At 38.6% G+C, this 14,920-nt stretch overlaps 2 protein-coding genes across 2 annotated transcripts; one reads left to right on the top strand and one right to left on the bottom strand.

Annotated features, from left to right (window-relative positions):
• Positions 1–1,122: 1,122 nt before the first annotated feature.
• sp9 (sp9 transcription factor) lies at positions 1,123–3,887 on the top strand. Its single transcript, XM_084725131.1, has 2 exons — positions 1,123–1,482; positions 2,003–3,887. Exons 1-2 carry the CDS (start codon positions 1,462–1,464, stop codon positions 3,302–3,304), a joined length of 1,323 nt encoding a protein of 440 aa, XP_084581257.1. The 5' UTR covers positions 1,123–1,461; the 3' UTR covers positions 3,305–3,887.
• Positions 3,888–5,855: 1,968 nt separating this feature from the next.
• cirsr (corepressor of RBPJ and splicing regulator) lies at positions 5,856–14,269 on the bottom strand. Its single transcript, XM_084725126.1, has 10 exons — positions 14,092–14,269; positions 12,542–12,636; positions 12,251–12,324; positions 12,079–12,092; positions 11,881–11,933; positions 11,732–11,780; positions 9,792–9,912; positions 8,875–8,981; positions 7,762–7,847; positions 5,856–7,041 (listed from the first exon to the last, which is right to left on the bottom strand). Exons 1-10 carry the CDS (start codon positions 14,161–14,163, stop codon positions 6,333–6,335), a joined length of 1,380 nt encoding a protein of 459 aa, XP_084581252.1. The 5' UTR covers positions 14,164–14,269; the 3' UTR covers positions 5,856–6,332.
• Positions 14,270–14,920: the final 651 nt, after the last annotated feature.

Raw genomic sequence — 14,920 nt, 5'->3', positions numbered from 1 at the left:
CAGCATTCACACTCTATAATGGAGCATTATTTGCCCATTTTGAATACTGTAATGCACATCTTTCGGTCAAGCCTTTCTCTGGAAAATTGCTTTAACTTTTAAAGGGATGATGATTCACGTTAGAGCAGGTCAATTTTACATTGTGCCATTATCCCCGGGTGTTTTAACAAGCTATGGACTATTACTGAATTGTGATATTAAAAGAAAAAATAATAAGAGTTGCGAGTTTGGGAAAATTGTTGAATTTACGCGACGACATCCTCTTAATTGTGTATGATTTAATCAAATGAGTGATTAGGTTGGTGCTGCATTTTATTTCTCATGCAGGCACCGCGGTTTAATGGAGCTGACAGGCGGCCTCACAGCAGCAGGTATCCCGCAGGATGCCCAAACTTTTTTCCGCCTATAAAATACTTTAAAAAACACGTCTACTGCTGATACGCGCTGATAAAGCAAGCTGTCATTTTTAATTAACCCCTCACCTGCACTCCCCCAACAAGTAAGCAGGGGAGGAAGAGGAGGGTAAGGGGGGCGTACATACGGCGCGGCCGCGCGCAAAAGCGACCACACGCACGCACGTAAATTTCGGCTGCAAGTAAACAAACCGCAGGTGAGTTGATCAATTGCGAGTCCTGGTCTGTTTTTCTTCGTGTATTCGGAGATAAGACGTTTTTTTAGTGAGACATAAATGATGTAACCGCGGATGGAGACGTGAGTCCGTGCGGTCAGGCCTGGACTTCTTCTCTAAACTTTAACCATCTGAGATCGTCCGATATGAAATCCAACACTTTAAAAATTAGGATAGAGCATATTTGACATAATTGTATCCCCTCCATGCATCACACACATCAGCATGCCCTGTCTACACACAGTTTTAATAAAGCCATCAGCTACAACAGCGTCTCTCACGTTGTTCAGGACACTATGTGCTTAAATAGCAACTATTTCTCAATGACGTGTTGCGCATCATCTGGATACTGAAAATCAGAAGTACACAGAGTCACAAACGCTTTAATAAAATGAGCGAAAAGCTTACCTCTCGGAGAACTGACGTGTCAACTCAATTCTGCAATGAAAGGAGACATTGAGCCTCCGTGTGAGAATACATAAAAATAACTGTATGCATTAAAAAAAAAACTACCAAATCGTGTCTTGTGTGACAGTCGGAGCAGGCTGCACAGCACATGATTGACGGCGGGGTTTTTGGTGTTTCTGTCTGCGGTCGGCTCTCTCATTGGCTGACTTCATCCCCGGCCACGAATGCGGGCATTAGATTGGCTGCGCGTTCTCGCCAGCTGTACTTCAAAGAACACGCTCTCTACAACTAGGTAGTGTTGGAGCTGCGAGCCAAGAAAGAAACCGTGTGACCCGAGTCAAACACGGTGTGAGGCTGAGTCAATTTGGAGCCGTATATACAGCACTGAGACCGCGAACACTCTCACCACAGCACAGACCCTGGATATGGCTACGTCTATACTTGGGGTGAGTCTCACTTTGGATTTACGCGTAAAAGTTGTGCGTAAAGTTGTTGTAGTGTGCTTTACTCTGCGACAAAAAAGTGTCTCCAGATCTCATAAGCACGCCTGCTCTTGAGTTTGGTTTATTACTGTGTTGTTTACCTCGAGTTTGTGTGTTTCGACAGTTATTTATTATTACAGATAAAGAATTGAAAGCCGACAAAGCATCCAGATCAAAGCAGAGCTGATCAAACTTTGTTTTTAGTATTTTTATTTGCAGATCTCTGACGCAGTTAATAATCTGAGAAAGTTTATGTAAAAATCATTACGAGGCTACTTGTGCGTTGTTTCATTAACGTTAAAGCACGCATCTCTCCAAACATCAGCTCAAATCATACTTTTAATTAATAACTACCGCTGTTTTAATTTATTTGCTGAAGTCTTGGTTAGTTGTGATTTGATGTTGTCCCTGTAAAACGAAAATCTTTCACCAATATTTGTTTTTGGCCGTTTTTTTAAGTCCAACTTCTGTGTGTGTTTTCCAGGAAGAGCCACGGTTTGGAACTACACCTCTAGCTATGCTGGCTGCAACTTGCAACAAAATCGGCAACACCAGTCCTCTCACAACTTTACCTGACTCCAGCGCTTTCTCAAAGGGTGGATTTCATCCGTGGAAAAGGTCCTCCTCCAGCTGCAACTTGGGATCCAGTCTGCCCGGTTTCACAGTAGCAACCAGCCGCGCGTCGACAGGACTAACACCGACCAGTGGCACCGCGGGCAACAGCGCCTTTTGCTTAGCCTCCACCTCCCCGACCTCGTCTGCGTTTTCCACAGAGTACAGCGGTCTGTTCTCCAACTCTGCGAGCGTCACATCCCAAGAGTCCGGACAGTCGGCGTTTATCTCCAAAGTCCACACATCAGCAGAGACTCTGTACCCGCGGGTGGGGATGGCGCACCCGTACGAGTCGTGGTACAAGTCTGGTTTCCACTCCACAATCTCTGGCGATGTTGCCAACGGTGCGTCCTCGTGGTGGGACGTCCACACTAACCCCGGCTCGTGGCTCGACGTCCAGAACCCCGCCAGCACCCTCCAGACCTCACTGCACTCCGGGACGCCTCAAGCCATTCACTCGCAGCTGAGCGGCTACAACCCGGACTTCTCCTCGCTGACCCACTCCGCGTTCAGCTCCACGGGGATCAGCCCCTCCGCGTCCCACCTGCTGTCCACCAGCCAGCACCTGTTAACGCAGGACGGCTTCAAAACCGTCATCCCCACCTACACAGACGCTTCCGCCGCCAACGCCATGATTTCTGGGGGCAGTTCAGGAATAAGTAGCTCCTCCAGGTCGTCCCGGCGGTACTCCGGCAGAGCAACATGTGACTGTCCGAACTGCCAGGAGGCCGAGCGGCTGGGACCCGCCGGGGCCAGCCTGCGGAGGAAGGGACTCCACAGCTGCCACATTCCCGGCTGCGGTAAAGTGTACGGAAAGACGTCTCACCTCAAAGCGCATTTGAGGTGGCACACCGGCGAGCGGCCTTTTGTCTGCAACTGGCTTTTCTGTGGCAAAAGGTTCACTCGGTCCGACGAGCTGCAAAGACACCTGCGCACCCACACCGGCGAGAAAAGGTTCGCCTGTCCGGTGTGTAACAAGCGCTTTATGCGGAGTGACCATTTGAGCAAGCACATCAAAACGCACACGGCCGGTGGAGGAGGCAAAAAGGGCAGCGACAGTGACACCGACACCAGTAACCTGGAGACCCCGAGGTCCGAGTCCCCCGAACTTATTTTGGAGGGTGTTAATCCAAGAATCGCTGTTAAGGATCCGTCTCCTCACGACGAGCCCTAATGAGGCTTCTTCTTCTTCTTCTTCTTCTTCTTCTTCTTCAGCCCAAAATCAAACCAGATTCCTGCACAGCATTGAAAACGGGTCTTATCTGACAGACAATAAAAGGAGAAAATATTTCAAGAAGCGATTGCAAAGTCTAAAAAAATATATTCTCCACAGGCGTAGCGAGTATTTCATTCGTAAATCCATCTAAAGAAAAAGACAAGAGTGATTTACTGTAGGCCTTTGGGAGATTTTTAGGGGCAACTTGAAAAATGAAATGGATGTTTGCTATAAAAGGTGCGCGAAACCTGTTGAACTTTGGTTGGACAATGTGAGTCCCATCTTGTATATTGACGACTAAACTATGTGTTATTTTCATGTAAATGTTCGGCTATGATTGTTTTATTCGTGTTGGTATCCTGGAAATCAGGGAGTTTACTTTCGACGCACTTTGTGGATATGTATGTACACAAGCTTTTTCAACTTTGGTTAACCATTTTATTTCTTTGCTAAAAAAATATCTATATATAAATGTTTACCTGTATAAAGTCACACGTATAAGACTTTCATTTTATCGTAATTAAAACATCTTAAAAAAGGCTGTAATTGTGTGATGTAGATTTTATATTTTTTGTTTAATTATTTGTGGCAGGTTGTAATTTGAAAAATCGTTTTATTTAATTTAGGAATTTATCTTAAAGCGTGAGTGCTGTTCATAGGCTATTTTTCTTAAAATCACCTATAAAACCGTGACTTTCACTATTTCCCCTATGGAATAAATCAATGTTTAATGCCCCGGAAAAAACATTTCATGCCCAAATGAAAATCTTGTTAAATGGTATTAATTATGACTTGGAGCACATCGTAGCCCCATGTGTCTTGTATTTGCGATTAGGGATTCGTGTCTTATCAAATATCTAATTAATCTCCGAGACATCTTTTGTTCAGTTTCACTTTATCGGGGGGTTTCCAAGGGGGTTTGATGACAAAGGTCCCTGAATATTTATTCTAATTGTCCAAATTAACTGCTTTCATTTGCATACCAATCGATGGACCGAGAATGAGGATATGGCTTCTTCTTTCTCTTTGCCAGAAACCACATAGATGTTATGGGAACAGTTTTTTAAACTTTAGAAAAAGAAAAGGCCAAAGAGTCACATGCAAATGTTGAATCTGAAATGCTCTTTTGCACAGCGCAGTCAAATGGTGTCTGCATGTTATTTGAATATCAGTGGGCCCGTATTGAAAGGGTTCAAGGATGCTCTCTGACTTCTTTGTGCTTACCCAGTGCAGCGTCCGACTCTCAAAGAAAAAGCCGGGGAATAATTACAGCGTGAGTCCAGGACTGGGAATACGTCAGGGAAAAGCATCTCATCCAGACACCCGCTCTTCTTTTTTTTTTTCAAGAGGATGTTAAATTGACCAGAAGGCAATAGAGGGAAATTATTTTCATTTCCTTTTGTGCAACAGCGGCTTCAAGGAAACGGCCAGATAGTGAAAACTAGCAAATTAGATCTGCAATTTGAATTTCATCTAAATATAAAACTAGAAGCAACACTTAAGGGAAAAGTGTCAAAATTTAAGCTTTCAGACGACACATTTAGCAATTGCTACAAATGTGTTTTTGAGATGAAATTTAATTGTTGACAATTTATTTTTATTTAGATCAAAAAGGTTTTTCGAGTTTTTGGAGACTGAACGTGTCAAATAAAATGTGTAATTTGGAGCCAAAAAATTAAGGCTGAAAATATAACTATTAAAATTCTGCACAGTTTTCCCGTATCAAAAAAAAGAAAGAAAATCAGAATTAATAAAAGGCTAATAAAAAATAACAAAGTGCAGCGTTATCTGCGCTCACTGCTTGCTTTTATTCCGTTTCTACGGCCTCATTCATATGCTGGATATTTGGACAGAAATCATATTTGTTTTGTTTGACGGCCGCAAAAAACCCTGCAGGGCGCATTTCACAGCTTTATCATGGACACATTGTGTCATGTCATTCAGGGAAAATGGCCTAAAAAATGTAGAAACATAATTTTAAAAAATGAATAAATAAAAGAGATTATCATGTGCTCAAGTGGATTAATTTGCTCATCAGGGGCTTAAAAGTGGAAATTAAAGGTAGACTCAGTAGAATTTGTCCGAGTTGATTTTAAACGCACCAGAAAGATAGTTGATTGTTCTGTCTCATTCCCAGGACGTTAAATACCGATGTTTTGAGTTAGTTAAGCTTCCCTGGCACGGCAAAATAATGACAATATAAAATTAATAATGAAAATATGAAAATGCAGGCAGAGTCTGCAGATAGACACCACCACACACTTCCAGTGGACCATACGTAATGGTTGAAAGGGATTCTGTTTACATGAGCCTTTTGGTTTTTTATTTTATTTATTTACTTTTCTTTTTTTCTTTTTTTGTTTTTTTTGAAAATGTTGCATATTATGTCTTTCAAGATAATTTTGTATTTTAGTGGGAATACACTTAGAGAAATCAATTCAAATCTCAATTTTCATATGATTTTTGATGCTGACATTTTCTTCATCCAGTGCAAACAAAAAGCATCATATTTAGCTGATTAAAAAATTTAATCAGAAATAATAGTCCCCATTTTTACAGGAATCAACAGCCGTCCAAGCATTACAGCGTACAATGTCGATATTTCCAAAAGGACACAATAATGAACTATGATTTTTTTTAAAAAGAAAAAAACTGCAGCAACAGAAACAGTCTTTCTTGTGGCCAACTGACCATTAAAATGAGTCCAACATTTTCCCATCAACGGATCACAGCTGCAAATTGCTTCTAATGGTAATCAATTAATTTAGACCCTTTCATACAGTACAAGACAACACAAGAGAGCAATGAGCTGCTGCAGCCAGATATTTTCTGTCCACTGCTTCCCTCTACTGGAGGAAAAAGAGACCGGCGCACAATATCTTCAGTTTTAAATAGAGGGACACTGGGATTATTACTAATACTACATGACAGTCAAAAACATGGTCACATTTTGTCCAATATTGTAAGAGGAGAAAAAAAAAAACAGTCAGCGCTTTCTTTTTGCTCCATCTTGGCTTCTCTCTCTTCTCTCCCTGCTCCTACTTCTTCCCCTCTCCTTCCTCCTTTCCCTGCTTCTGCTCCTCCCATCTGCTGTTCTGCCTCTCCTTCCATCTGTGCTGCTTCTGTTCCTCTCACCATCTCCACTGTGACGCCTGTCTTTACCTCTGTCCTCCCTGCCTGTCTCGCGGCTCCTACTTCTGTCCAAGCCAGACTTGGAGCTGCTAGGTCTCTGCCTGTCCCTGCTGTTGTGTCTCTTCCTCTCTTGACCTCCCTCCAGCTTGATCTTTATCTCCGCCGGGCTGCGATGTCGACTCCTGCTCCTTCCCCTCTCTGTCCTTGTTTGTCTGTAATCTCCGGACTCCTCTTCAGGCCGCTTCTGTCTGGTAGTGTGAGGGCTCGGTGACCTGCTCCTATGAGAGGAGGCCTTTTTCTGACTCTTGACTCGCTCCTCGCTCCTCGAGCTGTTATCCCGACAGGAATCTTTTTTCTTGTTCTTCTTTCTCTTTGGGCTCTTGAACTTGCCATGGTCGTCTGAATCCGAGCCACTATCACTATCACTGCTGCTGCTGCTGCTGGAGGAGTCACTCGAGCTGTCACTACTCTCATGCTTCTTCTTGTGTTTTCTTTTGCTTTTCTTCTTCTGTTTTTTGCTCTTCTTCTTCTTGGCCTTCTTCTTTTCCAGGCGGTCAAGTTTTCTGTAAAACAAGAACACATTCAATTAACATTCTCCAACACTGTATTGGCATACTAAAGTCTATGAATCACAGCAAAGTGTAAGGAACGGATTTTTAAAAGAAATGTGAAACACTTCATCAAAATGCAAAGCAATGTACCAATCTGAAAAAAAAAAACTCTACCCCCAACTGTACATTCTAGGTTACAAATGAGTTTTTTTGTTAAATCAAAATAAATTAAACATCACTAACTCATCAGATCATTTATCAAGATTTCCCCTCAGCACAATGAGGCTTATAATTATTCAAACAATGTTTAAAAATTATAAAAAAAAAATAAATACATTTAAAAATATTTGGGCTCAATAATCATGTCTGCTCCTTTAAGCTTTCAGTAGGATTGCAAATTCTAAGTACTTTCCTTTATCGATCATTGGTAACATTAATGATCTTTTTTTTCCCTCCCCAACAAAGGCTTTATTATTTCCACAGCAACATATCGCATATTCTCTGATAGCATTACACAGCCTATGAAAGACGTAAGGCCCGCATGTTAAACACATAGAGCATAAAACTAAGAGATCCTTCAGATCTTTATTTGATAGTAGATCGATTAAAATCACTTGATTTATCAAAGTCTTAATGACCGACTAATCTATCATTGATTTATCATTATCATCCCTATCTTTCACACATTAAGATTGGTAGATTTGAGATTTAAGATTTGATTTAGATTTTTACCTGAGGAGTTTCTGTTTCTGCTTGGTCGTTAATGACTTCAGAAATTCCACCTCTGGATCATCCTCCTCATCGCTGGCAACAAATTCCTGTAAAAGTGCACAGCACATTAAAATCTGCATTGAAATTGAAATGACAACGAACATATAAACAGAGCTGCAACCAACGACTATTTTCAAGATCAATTAATGTGCAGATTATTTTCATGATTAATCAATTCATTGTTTAGGCTATAAAATTGTGAAAAATGCTCATCACAATATCCCAGAGTCTCGACTGACATCTTCAAACTGCTCCTTTGTCCGAACAACAGTCCAAAACCCAAAGACTCTTTATTTACTGACATAAACAACAAAGAAAAGCAGCAAAACCAGAAAATGTTTGACATTTTTGCTTTAGAAATGCCTTAAATAATTAGTTGATTATCAAAATAGTTGGCAGCTATTTTTTTTTTTGATCAGCTAATCAATTAATCAACTAATCATTACAGCTCTACAGATAAATCAAATCAGGCAAATCTGAACAAACCTATATTCGATTACATCAGTGAAACACCTTTAAACAATGATATACATTTTTTAATTAAATCCGTTCATTTGACTTAAGTTGCCTGAATAAGTAGATCATTTGCACAACAGCTGCAATCAATGATTACTTTCATAATCGATTAATATGTTGATTATTTTCTCAATCTATTTGTTGTTTGGACTATAAAATGTGAGAAAATGTTGAAAAATGTGAATCACTGTTTCTCAAAGCCTGAAGTGACGTCCTCAAATATTTTGCTTTGTCCACAACCCAAAGATATTCAGTTTACTGTCACAGGAAAACTAAAGAATCCAAAAAACGTTCACATTTAAGAAGCTGAAATCAGAGAATTGACTTTTTCTTACTCAAAAAATTACTCATAACAATTAATTGGTTATCAAAATAGTTGGCAATTAATTTAATAGTCGATTCATAATCAACTAATCTTTGCGGCTGTAGTTTGTAGTATGTATATATGCTAGGGACATACAAAAGATATAGTTAGTGTTTTCTCTCTAAAGGTGTGTGTGTTCGTATATATACATCATCCTATGTGTGCAAAGATGGGAGTGTGAGACAGACAATTACCTGCGATGGATCACAAACAGTAGCATTCCTACCAAGGACACATTTTTTCAAGGCAAACCCACTGTTTCGCATCTCCGCCATTAACTCCGAGGGGTGCATCGACGGACCTGTTAGCACAAATCACAGCCTCAGAGTCCCATTGATGTCAAACCATTGCCAACCACTATCTCCACAGTGGGAATTTCAGGGGCGGCTTTGTTAACAGAATGGGACATCAAATCAACTCACTCCACTTCCGGCTGAGCAAATCATACAATATCATTCTCTGCCAAAGCAGCAGTTAGGGGAATCAGAATACACAATAATTACATTTTTTCTCCCGGCACAGGAGGGGGACCATTACGGCACTCCACCATCAACACCACCATGCACTGACTGGACTCTCCCAGGGTAAACATTATTACTTTACAACTCAACTCGCTGATTGCAGAAGTCAGAATCAGCTCAAGGCTGGGAGCTCCAGCTGAAACCGGAGAGGAAGGATACAGAAGGTGTACCTGCTGCAAAAGTGGTTGACAGACTGAAGCTCACCCACTGGACAAAAATATCGAGCAACACACACAATCATACAATTATTCTTCAGTTTTTCTAATATAACAAGCCATGTTTACCAGACATATAAATGACTTTGGGAGCTATATGTCAATATTAATTACAGTTGTAATACTTATTGTAGTAATTCAAATATTTAGATGACAATGTCAGCATGTCCTCATCTGCTGGTGCTTATTTCAGTTAATTACTTCTGTTTAACTCAATAGCATCCAAATAAAATATGATATACAATCATTATGGTTGGTTTACATATATATAAAACACAAGAATGTTTAATTACATTGATAAAATTGACATACAGAAAACTGCAGGGAAGATGTTTAAACTGATGTCTGTTTCAAGCAATTATTGTATGAGTCTACCTGCTGCCTCCTCCGAGGCCACAGCGCTGGCATTGATACCCGACAGCCCGTAGAGAGGACACTCTCTGTCTGTGTTCACATGGCCCCATTTGTGACATTTGATGCATCTCACATTGCGCACCTGGGATTTAACAACAGAGATTATTCTGACTTTTGATAATGTATGAATCATAATTTAAACAAAGCCACTCTTTACAATGTAACCATCACTGTGAAAATATGGCGAAATTCTAACAGTAATGTGGCGTTCTTTATAAGTCCAGAGAAATACGGATTGTTTTTGTGCCAAAAACAGGAACAAACATTAACAGTAGATGCTACAAGATTTTGTGGAACAATATACTATTTTCAAGTAAGTCCTGCCCCATTCTAACACTATGCAGAGAGGGGAAAAATACAAAGAGAGCAGAAGAAGCAGATACAGAAAAAAGTGTGGAGTGAATGAGAACATAGAGTATATAAAGTTGATGCATTTGCACGTGAAACCAAGAAGTACTGTGGACAACATTCAAGAATCGAGACCAAGGCGACAGAGGGACTTGCATGCTGTGTATTAATTGCTCTTTTTGCAACCATTTTAGTCTGCGAACTTAGCTAACATCAACTACTGTAGCCTACAGGTGACAGCTAACATGTAGCACTGCAGGCTAAGTGGTACGGGAGCACTTATCTTCAAAAAGTATACATAAAAGTACATGTATTTTCATTAATTCAATTAATATCTATATATTAATCTATAGGTACCCATTTGTGCTGTGTGCAGTTTTCAGGGGCTGTATTTGTTCTGGCCTTTTATTTTCTCGTGGCACTAGCTTGCTGAGCAGAAACAGCTAAATGTAGCACCTCACTTTAGAAAGTATTTTATTTGCCACTTTTAAATGCAGTATAGCATTGATGCTACTGAAATAAAACTCTGACAGACATGTGATTTGCATTGGAAATATAAGTCATGACATAAAGTCCCTAGAAGTGTTTGATTCAACTTTTTCAGATTGTGCAAACAAAAATCTCAATAACTCATAACATCAAACTGCAGTACTTGGAAAGTCACAATACATACCAAATCAAATTAATCAAATTATCATGATAGTATTGTACCAGTAGATAAGTGTATCGTCCCAGCCCTACTGAGAGTGTGCATTTTTTCAGGCTAAATGTGTGGGCGACACCCTTAAATATTTACTGATGTAAGATTTTAAAGGGTGTGAACGCTAAAGTTACAAGAAAATTTCTGTAGTGACACTGAATGTGGGGGAAAAAAATGAACATAAAATGTGGTTTATTTCTTTTATTTAACTGCTGATTGACAATATAAAGCATTTGGCCACAGCATTTTGAAAATTTTGATTATGTGATATTTCATTATGGCCACAGATTAAATTTTGGGAGTATAAGACAAACTATTTTCCATTAAAGTGCTTGGTTTAATTTGTGAAAACTTGGCATTAAAAATTAATTTATTTATTGTTCCCCATCTTTTTAGTTTATGACCCCTAAAAACAAACTGCTATCCACCCGCAACTCCTAGTCACACATTATGGTTTGAGTGCGGACGTGTTGCAACCAAATCAAATAACTTTTCCTTTTATGTTTCATTTCAAGGATTTCAGGAACCTGAGGAGATTTAAGTACTCAGTATTTATACAAGAAAACACAAATCTGCACAAATCTGTGAAAAATAAAATTATTTTGTTTATCAAACATGTTTTTTTTTAGTTTCTTTAGAGCTTGGTATCAGCATTCAATACTTTTAACGCAGAGACTGAAATAACCTTGTACCAAGCAGCATCAAGTACTGGTATCATAATTTTTTTAAACAACACCCATCCCTCAGTTTCTGATTACTTTAATCAATTGTGACCTCCTTAGATTTAAGCCCAAGGTTGGGAATGATTGGTGAGACATATATACGTTTCCAAAGATATAAAAACATCACACACCTGGATTCCAAACGGCTGATCTCTAATATTCATGTCATCCTTTGCATACCTAAAGGAGAAAATTAAGGATTAAAAAGATGCAAATTCTGGAAAAGCACTGGACAATATACCAAGAGAAGTTCACTGGGTATAAAAAAACAACTACTTACTTCTCTCGAGGAGCCACCTTCTGCCACTCAAATTTGTACTCTTCTTCACCCTCCTGAAAATTAGACACATGATCTTCAGCATGTAATCCCTTCTTTTTTAAATGAATGGAAACTAATGGAAAGCAAACTGAACCTGCATAACGTGTATAAAAACTCTGTGTACAATTATTGTGCAAATGTGTTGGTTTGTTATTTTACCTCTTTCTTTTCCTCTTCAGTGCAGAAAACAATCATCAAGAAGAAAACACATGAATAAATATTAAAACATTAAATGTTATTTGCCAATATTATTTGCTTGTGTTTGAGACTGGTAAAATATAAAGTCAGCAGGTATCACAATCATTCTGCTCAGAAGACTGTCATGGTTTACCTTTGGATGCTCCAGGTGGAGCCTCGTACATGAAATTGAGCCCATTTTTAACACGATCATCCCCCATCAACAACCTAGAAGTGAGAAAGTAATAGTTTAACTTGAAAACATTTCTGTAAAAATACATCGAGTGGGAGGAGGTTTTCAGAAAATGTTCAATGACGTCTAATGGTTATCTAAATCTAAAAGCTATTTAATATGTAGAGTTAGCTTAAAACTAAATCTGTTATTCAGAAAACAGTTCTGTAGGAGCGTTCACTGTGTACCAGTGTTCTGCTATATTTATCAAACCTGTTATTGTAAGTCTCCTGCTCTTTCAGATAGGCCTGCATTAGTTCTTCTTGCTTGGTCTTCTCGAAAGTCAGTTTCTGTTCTGCGATCCATACCTGTGAGATACAGAGAGAAGGATGATTACAGCACACAGCCACTATGTTTTGTATTATTAACATATGTATTTTCATTTTGCATTTAATAGTATATTTCTAATATTAACAGTTCATGATGTTATATAATTGCTATCACTGTTGCATGACTTGGCTGAGGTTATATTTATATCAGCATTTTAAATAGTATCAGAGGCTGATACAGATATTGGCATCGGTATTGGACACTAACATTTACATCAGTTTTCACACAAACATTCACTGGTTCCAGCTTCTCAGATGTTAAAATTTTGTGCTTTTCTTCACGTAACCCATACTAACCCATACTTAATGCATACTGAGAGTAGAGAGGCTACAATATAGTGAGCAAAGATGGATGATTTAATATTGCATAGCTCTGACCAAACCAAATCCAACATGACAATTACAACAACAACAAAAAAAAACATTTGTGACTCCCACTTATTTTTTTCTAGTGGAGTTCATAAAAAATCCCTTCATTATATACTTTAGCTTTTATAGGACAGTTTGCTTAAGAAATCAAATGAAATGTTTTGACAATCTGTTAAATCAGATATATGTATAGGTGATATTTGTCAGCTAATATACATCAATACAGACACAGACCATTACAGCTGGATAGGCCAAATATTGGCTGATAATTTATCACCCCAATATTCATCATGTATCCCTAGATGAAAGGCTAAGTTATAAGATGTATAAACAATTTAAGTATTTCCAGTTAATAAATTGGACCAGTGGTGGCTGAGAGCTAGTCTCTTGGTAGTGTACAATTAAACAATAAAAACATACAACTAAGGAGAACACTGAAAAGTACAATTAACATCACATAGCCCACGTTAAATGAAACAACTGACTTGTCTTTAGTAAACTTTTCATTTAAAAGAAATCGCATTCCTCCAAAACTGAATTGTGCTTTACACTTTTTTAAAGTATTTTTGTTCAGCACAGCATATGGGCAACTTCTGCTTTGACATATAAAGACTTTGATTAAACAATTTGAGATTAAACACTCTGTAACTAAGTATTCCTCAGAATATAAAACTGTCCATCAAAAGACCACAACAGCAAAGTGAACGAAAGAAAACTAAAGTAAACACTGTAGCTGTTAACTTTTGGATTAGCTAGCTAACTAGCTCAGATCGACTATCGATTAACAGTTTTATTCAATACTGAACTACCTTATATAAGCTAATAGCTAACTGAACAGTAGCTTGTGTTTTAGCTACACTCCTGTTTCGCACAGAATAATACGTCTCCCCAAAAGTCATTTGTTTTATCAAGTAATTATCAAAGTCGAACATGTTAGCTCCGGCTAAGTAACGTTAGCAAGCTGGGCTAGCCAGAGCAATACAGAGCTTGCTAGCTTTGTAGCTAACAGGCTAATGTGCTGTCCTGTAGTCTCAAACAGTAAATGTAGCTAACGTTAGCACTCACCTTTTTGATATTTGACTTTGAAGCAGGATGAAAATCCTTCTTGCACATGAAATTTGCGAATGACTTGCCCATGGCTGACAACCTTTAACGCCAACTGAGGTGACAACGTAGCGTTAATTTTAGCTAGCGGAGCCGTTAGCGTAGCTTCCTCTCCGCATGTAAACATGAACGTCTGAATGAAGTTAGTTCTATATAGATCACATGATGCCGGTGAACAACAGAAGTCAGTTCAGTTTTCAACTGTTAAAAAAAACATATTTGTGCCAAAATCATAATGTCACGATCAATGAAGATTAAAATAAAGTTACATTATTTGGTAAAGATAAACAAAAGCCACATTTATTGTTATGTTTTGTCATGCGATTAAGTAGGCATTTGCATCTTCTTCTGACTTGATCTATTTTGGTCATGAAGATTACAGATTAAATTACACAGACGAAATGACAGTATTTGTTTCTGTAAAATTATTTCCTAACTGATGATAAAACTCAGCAATATTTAAAAGACATAAAATAAAACTATATAACATAAAATTAAATAAGTCTAGGCTCTAGGAATGTCAGCTGCTATCTTAATAATGTGTATGGAAGCCCATCCCCGTGTTATATCATAATTATGAGACAAAAAAAACATAATTATGATAAAGTCATGATAATAATTATCACATGAAAGTTGAAATGATTAGATAAAAATACATAATGTCAGATAAAAAGTCCTAATAATGGCGGTTGTGGGTTTCCGTATATCTGGGATGGCGGAATACAGATTTAACAAACAAATAGCAAGTAAAAGTGTCAGTAAAAAAAAAAATGCTTATATCCATCAACTG

This window comes from Lutjanus erythropterus, chromosome 8 (genome assembly GCF_056507025.1).
Source record: "Lutjanus erythropterus isolate fLutEry1 chromosome 8, fLutEry1.hap2, whole genome shotgun sequence".
NCBI lineage: Eukaryota > Metazoa > Chordata > Actinopteri > Lutjaniformes > Lutjanidae > Lutjanus > Lutjanus erythropterus.
The sequence above is the reverse complement of the archived record's forward strand: the minus strand, read 5'-3'. Positions and strand labels throughout refer to the sequence as shown.